Source organism: Terrapene carolina, unplaced genomic scaffold, assembly GCF_002925995.2.
Source record: "Terrapene carolina triunguis isolate 2854851 unplaced genomic scaffold, T_m_triunguis-2.0 Scaffold120, whole genome shotgun sequence".
In the NCBI taxonomy this organism is placed as follows: Eukaryota; Metazoa; Chordata; order Testudines; family Emydidae; genus Terrapene; species Terrapene triunguis.
The window spans coordinates 7366607-7377626 of NW_020664471.1; the positions used below are offsets into that span (position 1 = coordinate 7366607).

An 11020-nucleotide genomic window follows, 5' to 3' on the forward strand; every position below is an offset into this window, starting at 1 on the left:
TAAAGTCGCATCATCTGCTCAAGTCTGCCTTAAACAAAACTCTGTCTGATTTTGGCTGAGAATCTGCAAAATTATGAACAAAGAATTAATTACAGTAAATCTTGCTTGATACCTTTCAGATCTTGACACCAACTTTCTATTTTATGTTTGCAAGATGTAGAAAACGTTAATATAGAGCCCAGGTAATGTTACTTTTCAGAAAGACTGTTCCATTGTAAGAGTTCAAATATTACAAGAAATAGCTGTTTTCAACAGGGAGCTACCTACCACAATGAATTATGTACTCTAGCTGCAGGAGACTTGGGTTCAAATTCTTATTTAGGTCAGAGTGGAAAATGAGTTTATTGGGCTCTCCCAAATCCCTAATAGACATCTGTCACAAAACCACCACTCAGTTTGGCACAATTCTTGAGCAGAGACAAGGAAGTGTAAGTATTAGACTAGGGTGCTGCAGATGAAGGTGAAGGTTAACTGGCAGAAAGGTGTGAGAAAGCTTCCACGGTATCTGTTGCCCTATGTCTGGTCGCTATTAGTGGTATTAACACTCACTCTCATGAAGTTCTCCCACTTCCCCGTCCCTGCCCCAGTTTTTAAAAATCCAAAATATGTCTCATCTTCCCTATTTCGGAAAATGAAGGTTATTCATTTTCATTTGGTTTTCTTTAAAAGCTTTCGCTGTCAAGTCAATATTTGCACAGCAAAAACCAGAAAACCACTAATTTATCATCACAAAAGAAGTCCACAGTTTTACACGTTTTTAAGTTTTGTTCCATGACACACAGCTTTATTAATTACCCTGTTTCCCCGAAAATAAGACAGTGTCTTATATTAATTTTTGCTCCCAAAGATGCGCTAGGTCTTATTTTCAGGGGAGGTCTTATTTTTCCTGGAGCTTCGGGGCCTTATTTTCCGGGGTGGCCTTATTAGCGGGGAGGTCTTATTTTCGGGGGATGCCTTATATTACAGCGAGAGGCAAAACTGGAAGTAGGTCTTATTTTCGGGGGATGTCTTACTTTCGGGGAAACACGGTACCACACCTCTACCCCGGTATAACGCTGTCCTCGGGAGCCAAAAAATCTTACTACGTTATAGGTGAAACTGCGTTATATTGAACTTGCTTTGATCTGCGGGAGCGCGCAGCCCCGCCCCCCAGGAGCACTGCTTTACTGAGTTATATCCGAATTCGTGTTATATCGGGTCGCGTTATATCGGGTAGAGGTGTATATTAATGTTTTCTCAATATGAAGTTACAAGATACTGTCACTCACATAACACTTTAAAATGTGTCAATCAAAAGCAAATACATTAAGACGAGTATTTTTGCATCTTATGGCTGCCTTTAGAATTTCTTTGGACATCACAAGGATACCAGTGCTGTTCAGCCTTTTATCTCTCAAATCTAACCAATGGGCATAAAAACAGCCAGAAGTCAAGACACACAGAATGCAATCATATGCGTTTAGTAAGAGGGAAACTGGCTAATACAAAAAAGTCATTTTATTGCATTGTCCCAAAAGAAGTCTTTTACAGTGAACATGTTCTTCATAAAGAAGCTTGTGTGTGTAAGCAACATTTGTTAAGAAAGAATGCTCTTAGTTTTCTGACTGAGTTTCTTAAATGGATAACTTTTAAGAGACCGTGCAAAAAACATTTAGAAGGATGCTGTCATGTCAAATTTTGCCCAAAATTTAGGCTTTAAGAACCTAGTAAAAAAAGAAAAAGCCAAGAAAATTTCTTGATTTTGCTAAATTACACACACATTTTATTTAAAAAAATCCCTTTACTACGTAAGATTCCTCTGAGTATTTTTGACATTCCTGAGAATATGAAAATGAATTACTAGAAACTTACTATAAAATGAAAGTGGGCTAGTTGGTTTTAATTTCCTAAATTGAGAAAAATGCAAAAAAGTCAGACAGCCTATAAAGTGAACAGCAAATTAGTTTAAAGATCTTTCGTTTTTAGTAATCCTTTTTAGTAAACATTTTGAGTCCCCAATCTTCAAAAAAAATTACACTCACTTAATTTTAAACAGGTAAGTATCTCCAGTGAAGTCTACAAGACTACTCACATGCTCATAGTTAAGCACTTGCATAAGTATTTGAACACTGAGGTGTCTTGAAGCTCACATAATAAAAAGTGAGCATTGTTTAAAAAAAAATTTTTTTTCAACTGAGATTTTAAATATAATTTCACTATTTAAAATAGGCTGATGTTCTAATTTAAAATTAATGCATTTAAAATATAACAAATTTGAATGTATATGTTTTATTTAAGACAGAATGCACATTTACAATGCAATCAAACTCAGTGAAATATAGCAAGTTATTGATATTTCTGTTAATTATTTGGATGTGCCCAAAAGCATGCTAGACCATTCCACTCCCTGCCTCAGGACTGGCCCATAAATAGACCGTTGAGACACAATTTACATATATAATCTTCGTAATATATTGTGTACAAACAATGCATAGAAGTCAATCAGACTTAATCCTGGCAAGTCTTATTCTTCAGAAGAAGTCTGGTGGGTTTTAACTGTCCCAACTGAAACAGGATGAAGGTTATTAAACAAAAATTCCAGCACACTTTAAAATATATCCTAATCATTATTTCTAATTACTGGGGAGTGTAGGGGGGAAATCACAATAAATAAGCAAATAAAAATCATGTTTTATTAAGAATTAATGTTAAACAGGAAACTATTCAACATATGGACAATCTGCTGTAGAAGATTAACTGAACCAGTTTTTATCCATTAAAAAAAGCTCTCTCTATTAAGTTTAGGGGACTTGCTGCTTTACACTATTCTGAAAGTGCGCCCCTTCCCCCCCCAAAATTGGTAATTTTTCAAGCTCTACTTCGGAGAATCAACCCCTCTTGGAAATGGCAGCAAAATGGCAGCACACACTGAAGAAATAACTCTGTGCCCTAAACGGAGATTCTGCAACAGTGAAAGTTATGTCTAAAACAAGTTTTAATTACCCACCCCCCCCCCCCCCCCCCCCCCCCCTTTTTTTTTTATAAGAAAAACATACTCCCTTGACAAAATTGTTGGTCTCACATAGCTGTGCAGAGGAGTAAGACGCCTCCAACCATTTCTATGCCTGATCTTACAGGGCCCTTGGGCTCCTGGGTTCAGACAAGGGGTCGGCAATCTTTCAGGAGTGGTGTGCCGAGTCTTCGTTTATTCACTCTAATATAAGGTTTCGCGTGCCAGTAATACATTAACGTTTTTAGAAGGTCTCTTTCTGTAAGTCTATAATATATAACTAAACTATTGTTGTATGTAAAGCAAATAAGGTTTATAAAATGTTTAAGAAGCTTCATTTAAAATTAAATTAAAACAGAGCCCCCTGGACCGGTGGCCAGGACCCGGGAAGTGTGAGTGCCACTGAAAATCAGCTCGCGTGCCGCCTTTGGCACACATGCCATAGGTTGCCTATCCCTGGTTCAGACACTGGCTGTCAAGCTTCTGCTCTCTCCCTAATTCATATGATTGAGCTAGTAGGAACTGCCTGAGAGGCACAGAGAGGCACAGAGAGTGGATAGAGCCACAGCTTCTGTTCCCCTCCCCATATCTGGCTGAAACCATCTCTTCTTCTACTAAGGGACAGATTCTACCACTTATTCTCAAACTGAGCAGTACCTTATTCCTCAAGTAGCCCCACTGAAATCAATGAAACTTCTTGTTGAGGTAGGTACAGTTCTGCACAAGTAAGGGCAGCTGAAAATGGAGTTAAGTATTTATTTAGGTCAGATATCAAATAATGGAGTTTTCATTTTGAAAGATGAGGCTATATTCAGGAGAATGGTGTAATGCTGCTGAATGTACAGTCAAAATTTGAACTTAAAGGTGCACTCAAAAAATTTCTAGTGGAGTAATATACCTTAAAGACAAAATTCTGACAAATATTTTAAAGTAGTATTTTCAACTTTTCCTGGGGAACACCATTACCCACCTCAAGGAAACCAAAAAAATTACCTTGTATTTATCTCATTTATTGAGCTTTTTTATACTGGGTCAATGTGAAAACTGAAAATATTCTCTACTAGCAAAGGGAACCTTGCATACTATATTTTGTAAGTAACTGTTGAGGTGATACTGCAGTGTTCTATAAAAAGCAAAAATAAAAAGCACAGCTAAGTATTTTTAAAAATAAGCTTCAATAAACTGGCTAAATGATGCTAAGCAAAAACCTAACACGGCTATACAACTTTGATATAAGCAAAACATCACCCAAAACCATCCTCCACTTCCAAAGATATTTTATTGTATGATCTATTGACACAATGTGTCCCAATGCTCTTTATATTTGCAGCCCTCCTACGTCTTGTTTTTTTTTTTAATCCTCGCATCTAACTTTGCATTTACTTAACCATAGGAAAATATTAAAATAAAAAGCCTGAACTTGCTTTTAGCTTTATCAGCATACAAAATAAAAACATGTCTAATCTGTAATGGGCATATTTAATGAAATTGTAGAAATCTGCTACTCACTCTTGTAATCCAGACAGTTGTCTACAGCATATTCAACCATTTGTCCACTCTAGTTTTATATGACTCAAACAATGGGGCGTCCCTCACTTTCTTTGGAAGACTAGTCCGTAGAATAATTAATGTCGGCAATAAGATGTTCTCCCCAATGTTCAGTTTTTTATTTTCCTTCTACTAGTTATAACCCCTTGGGCCACCCTATATAATTCCTTTCCCCCTTTGGCATTTACACCCTTCAAATACTGGTAGGCAGTTATAATACACACCACCTCTTTCTTCTCCAAGTTATTTAACCTTTAACCTCACTCAAAGTCCATCCTCTCAATAGGTTTTGCCTCTTCGACAAATTCTATCAAATTTGTCAATACTTTTCTGGTATGGAGATAGCTGCCCACAAGTGTATGCGGTATGCCACATCAGACTACTGTGGAGAATGAACCATTATCTCCACTGTGGTACGAGATGTTGTACTCTATCTAGATCCCCCTTTATTTGATACATCCCAATTAATTTTTGCTACTAGGAAACACTGAGAACTCAGCTAATTTACTGTCCACTGTCACCTTTAGGTTCTTTTCAGCACTACTACTTTCCCTATTGTCTATCAAAAATGAATATCCATTTATTTTTTTTAATATTTCTCCTCACATGTAAAAAAACCAAGCTAATATAATGTTGAATCTCTCTCTTATTCCCTCCCCCCCCAAAAAAAAAATCTGAATGCAGGGGAGATTTCACATGGCAAAGGACAAGAACATTTATTCCACCTATCTACAGCAAATATATTTATATTGATAATTCAGTGCTGAAGGGAATGGTCAAAAAAATCTTCCTTTAATTTGAAGTTTAACTTTAAGAGTTGTGAGTTTACTCACTGTCGGAGAATAACATAGTTCTCACTCTTTTAGTTGGGTACAGCAAAGTCAGATACTTTATTCTCTCTCTATCAATTGCATAGAGGGAGAGTGTGCACTAGGACACAGGGTCTCCCCCTCCTAGGCAGGTCTCTCAACAGGTAAACACTTACAGCAAGCATTTATACCTTTTGTTACAGACAATGAAAAGCGACAGCTGCATTTTGTTTATACATAGGTCATTCTGATATCTTGTTTTTCTCACTTATGTAGACTCTTAGTCTACATTCCATGTTATCTACACAAGGTCGCAACAACTTCTCACACAGTTCTTTCCCACTCGCCTCACACAATCCTCGCTTCTACAAATCTCGCGTTATTAGGGTTACAGTTAGCCTGACTCTTGCTAACAATGTTATCTCTGTCATGCATTGCAATCCCCTTCCTGTCAGTTCTTTCTCTGCTTCCACAACACATACTGGCTGTTATAAGCACACACACACGGAATCTTCACACTAAACTTAAGAACTCATAACTGTGAAGGACTAGATGCTAATTTGAGTTCACAAAATAACTTTGTGAATGCACACTATTACCACAGGACCAACAAGAAGTTACCCTCTGGATGTCTTTGTGGGCAGAAAAGGCATGACTTCATTCTGATGCTTACTATCAGTTCTTACTGACAGCCAAGTAAAAGTATTGCAGATTTTTGAAGACTCTACAATTTCAAATTAAGCCAAGACACCTCAGATCACAAAAGTTACTCTTCTCACAACAGTTAGGTACAACAACCTAGTAAGGCTCTAGAAATATGCAGGAGCCTTTGCAATACAGCATACTTCTAGCATATTTTGCTATTATGTAGGTAGAGCCAAGTTTTGATAAAGCAACACAGCAGTATTAACTGATCAAAATACACATGTACACAAGTATGGATGACAGTTTTGAGCAGGAGTAACTAGAATCAGATAGTAGCCCTGCCCTGTTTAGTAGGTTTCAAGAGTTTTTATGCGATCGTGAAAACTTTCCAGTATTCAGAAAGTGTGTGTCGGAGGGCAACTTGCCGTGTGCTCTAGCACCAGCATGGAGCTAAAGAGTTAATAAAAACTGAATATTGTTTTCATAAAGGCTTTTCTAAAAAGGATTGAGACACTTTTATAGCCAGAAACAATTAGGGAATACTTGTTTCAGCATTTCTTCCAAACTGGAATGTGACTGTATATTTAAAATAAAATTGCAATATGAACAGTCTGCTAAAAGCACTTTTTTTTTTGTTTGTGCATTTTGTTTGTCACCCAATGTCACACTAACAACTCTGCATCTCATTCTAAAGCACATTATACTGTGAGATAAGATGAAAAAGACAGTTTTTTGTTTCCCAAGGGGGAAGTACTTCTGTTAAAAGCATCTTTTTATGAGACCACTCTTTCTGAATTACCAAGAACGCAAACCAAAGAATTAGATACTGTACTCTAAAATTTAATATTTGTTCAATTCTTATTCATATCCTATAGACATCCCCATGTGTAACAGGGGAAAGCATGCTAAATGCTTAAGCCTACTTAAGAATCCAAAAGATTGAACATGTCTGTCCTTCAATCAGTATGCTGTCAGGTCATGATCACTCATTCAGCAATGGAAGTTTTCTTGCCTCTCTTATTATTGTAAGTTAGCTCACATTTAACTTATCAGTGAATAGAAATAAAAAAAAAAAATGGTCAAAAAAGAAAGATTCGGCTTTTACAGTGACTCATTACCATTCAACCTTACTTTTAAAGGCTTCCTACTTCCATAAGTCTCTCCAAGAGTAAAAGATCAGAGAACTACTGTATGGGATATAGAGCAGCAGAGAACCTTTGTGGAGCCAGCAATCCAAAGAGTTAAAAATCCCATTCAAATAGTGTTTTTCACTCTGCTTTCTATTAAAAACTGAATTCTTTATTTAAACTAACAAGACTGTGTCACAATTAAATGGAAAATGAGTGAAAAGCATTTCTGAAAAAACTGTAGAAATGTTTGTGATGGCAAGAATTACACACCGTCGGGCCTCCACTCACCTTCAAGCACATTTCTAGATAGGGTTTAAATGTCAGTCTGTACATTCAGTTATGAATAAGGCAACAGAAATATGTATCAGAAAGCTAACCTTGAACGTTCTTCTCCTTCCGATACCCAACAAGCAGTGGCCAGAAATAGTGAGGTCTGAGAGGCAAACCTTCCTCTTTCATTGTCTTCATCAGGTCAATTGCCAAAGCTGAAAACATCCACAAGGCAATTGACTATTAATAAGACAACGACAGAATAGTTTAAATAAACTGATGCTTAAAATAAGCAAATAAGTACCTGCTTTTTTAGACTCCAACGCACAAAACAAAGTAAACTGGAGGGGACTTGAGTGCATATTGGCTTCTTTTAACTCATCACAGAACTGTTTCAGCTTGCTCAAGGGCTGGAAAGAAATTTAAGAATTAATTTCTATAATAATAAATTGTAATGAACACATAATGCTTCTCAATTTCTGAACTCCTTTCTAGCAATTAAAGAAAAGATCCTTCTTATACCCATAAAGTAGTTATTACAGACACCAACAAGCGTTTTTGCTCAAAAACATTCCACTTACTGTGTAAATTGGTAGGTGAAATATTAAAGTGATTACCTTAATGCATTCCATCTTTACTCTAACTATAAGTGCATGAACAAAACTACAATTTCCACATTTTCATAACTCCCTTAAGCTCACCAACCATACAGTTGTAAATCTGGTAAAACGATAACATCTTGCATACCTTATCCATAGTTACACAGTGTCGTAAGAAGAAGTTACCAGAGTTCATACTGCTTTCACTGTGATTTTCAGATGGTAAGGTAGGAAATGATTTGAGAACTTGGAAAGCTGTATCTTCCAAACCTTGAGTTATCAAATTCAGAGACAAGTTCATTGCATCTAGAGATTTAAAACACCAAAGACAATATTTATTAAGAGTTTGGAACAAACTATTTTGGCATTAGATTACAAAAGAAATCAAATTAGAAATCAGATCCCTGTCTTTGTATCTATGGAAAGAAAACAAATTGTTTTACAAGTATCTTATAACATAGTTTGTTTGTGGGACTAACTGCTACAAATCTCAGATTTGAAACTTTTTATTTGCATAGTTTATATAGTGCTATGAGCATCTCCTTTACTACTGAAAGACTCATGCCAAATATTTTAGAAGTATCACCTTCATAGTGGTCCAGGAACATCCCAAATACTACAACTGAAAGACAAATCTTTGAGACAGGCTAATGGAGAAAGGCTATTGAAGTATATCTAGAAGTACTGTCAAATAGGTGTAACATATCAGGATTCAAAATTGCCTCCAACCATTGTTACAGAAAGTCATATTCAATGTTTATAGCCTCTCTTCACTGTATTCCTACATATCTGCCACTACAGAAGTTACACAAAATGTTTTTTTCTTTAAGAAAAATGCTAGATTATCAAGGATTTACGGGCAAATAGTAAACTTTAGAAGTTTGTGGTAATGCAAATACAAAAAAAATTATCAAAAATGCTTACATCTGTTTTTAAATTCTGAAAACCCTTAGGTTTAAAATATGACCCAGACTAATCCACATCTGCTATCTTTAGAAAACAAAATTCATTAACACACAGCATTATTTTGCCTCAGTAGGATTTCACAAAGCCTTATACACAATATCACACTAAGTAACAAATCTTTTTCTTTCATTGCAACCAACTGAAAATGCATTCCTTCTTAACCTTGAGTAACAGTACTATTTCAAAGCACAGCTACAGTAACCCGATTGTGGACACACGACTCAAAGCACTACCTGGAATATATCCCTTTTCAAATCTCATCTGCGATAAAACATCTTGGACATACTGAGGATATCCAGCCTTAGCGAGGGTAAAAATAACCTGCATCAAATCCCTGTCCATAAAATAGCCTTCCATCTTCTCAACCTTTTCCAGCATCTGTAAGTCAAAACCATAAACCAGAGAATAAGTGTAATGTTAATGAAAAGTCTACACTCTGACTCAAACATAGTACATTAAAAAAACCAAAAGTATTTACATTGACGTATCACTCAAATTTGCTACATATTTCCCAAACACAAGCACAGATGCAGTTTCTGCTCCATAGAGCTTAAATTCTAAAGAGACAGATGAGGGCAAGGGGGGGGAAGAGAGAGTGATACAATATACAATGATCAGATTCTGACACCCTTTCTTCCTGCTCAGTAATATCTTATGCTGTAAGTATTGCCATTAGTTTCAAACTTGCAACATCAAATACTAGTGAAAAAAGGATTGCAGAATCTGGCCCAAAGTGATAAGAGTGATGACGTGTATCTTATTAGTTACATTTGTTTGATTGTTTGGAGGGTGGGAGTGAGGTGAGTTTTGTTTTTGTGGTTTAAGTTAAACAAATTAAATTCCCCTCCCTACAGTCCACAGCCCCACTTGAGTCCCCCTCTATTTTCCCTGACACCAAAACCCTAGCCTTACAGTAAGTGTCCTTACTCCCCTTCTCCTACATGGGGAGTATTTATTTATTGACCTTATGACATAAGCAGATAGCGAAAGCCCCAATTTTGCAAAGGAGCTCCATGTGGGTGGACCCCTGCACCAGGATGTAACCTCTACTGAAATAAGCGGGGCTCCTTCTGGGCACAGGAGGTTTAAATCCATGGAGCTCTTATAAAAAAATAGGGTCTTAGTGGCAAAAACTCATTGACTTCAATGGGAGCAAGATCAGCCCTTAAAAAAGTTCTCTTTCCATTGATGAAAATAAAATACTGTGCAATACTCTTTTCATCTGACTTTCAAAAAGTTATTTATGATGAGACAATGAATCAGCAAGCATTATTCACCATTTCTACATATACAATGTACAATAAAAGGCACCTATCAAAAAGATAAAATAGAGTTTTATAAAATGTATAATACTAGCAAGACAGGTTTCAATTAATTAAATACACAATTATTCAGCTGAAAAAAAAAATATTCTCCTTAATTACTGCTGACCACTAGGGAATTATTTTAGAGAGACCAACTGGTATATTTTTGTGTGTGACGAAAAAAAGGGAATTTCAGTATTAAATAAATCAGCTCATATTAAACAGATCATACAATCCATTTTAAACAAACAGTTTTAGGAAAAGCTTTACCTATGTATGAAATATTAATACCTGTTTAACATTGTTAATGTCACCCTTCTCGGCATATGCATTCAGTAATGCTAAGTAGGTGTCTGGACCAGGTTCAATTCCTGCATCCCTCATCACTGAAAGGATATTTTCTGCATTCTCCATATCTCTGCAGATGTTTAAAAAAATATCAACGGATTTAATTTAGGGTTACCATATTTAAAAAATAAAAAAAAAGAGGACACCTCCCCCCCCGGGGCCCTGGCCCCGCCCCTTCCCCACCCCCGGCCCCAACTCCGCCCCTTCCCCAAAGTCGCCGCCCTAACTCCGCCCCCTCCCGAGCACCCGCATTTCCCCTCCTCCCTCCCAGTCACGCGAAAAGGGCTGCCCGAGCGCTACCGGCTTCACGGTTTGCCAGGCAGCCCCAGACCCTGCGCCCCTGGCTGGCGCTTCCCCAGCGCAGCTGGAGCCCGGGAGAGGAAGCGCCCAGCCAGGGGCGCAGGGTATGGAG

General features: G+C 37.1%; 1 protein-coding gene across 1 annotated transcript in view; it reads right to left on the minus strand.

The window, feature by feature from the left end:
• LRPPRC (leucine rich pentatricopeptide repeat containing) overlaps window positions 1-11020 on the minus strand; it is a 168391-nt gene that overhangs the window by 129466 nt on the left and 27905 nt on the right. Inside the window, exons 7-11 of the mRNA XM_026652508.1 lie at window positions 10552-10678; window positions 9190-9334; window positions 8139-8296; window positions 7696-7801; window positions 7499-7606 (exon numbers count right to left, since the gene is read on the minus strand). Coding sequence (XP_026508293.1) covers window positions 7499-7606; window positions 7696-7801; window positions 8139-8296; window positions 9190-9334; window positions 10552-10678 — 644 coding nt within the window. The remainder of the gene's footprint in view (window positions 1-7498; window positions 7607-7695; window positions 7802-8138; window positions 8297-9189; window positions 9335-10551; window positions 10679-11020) is intronic.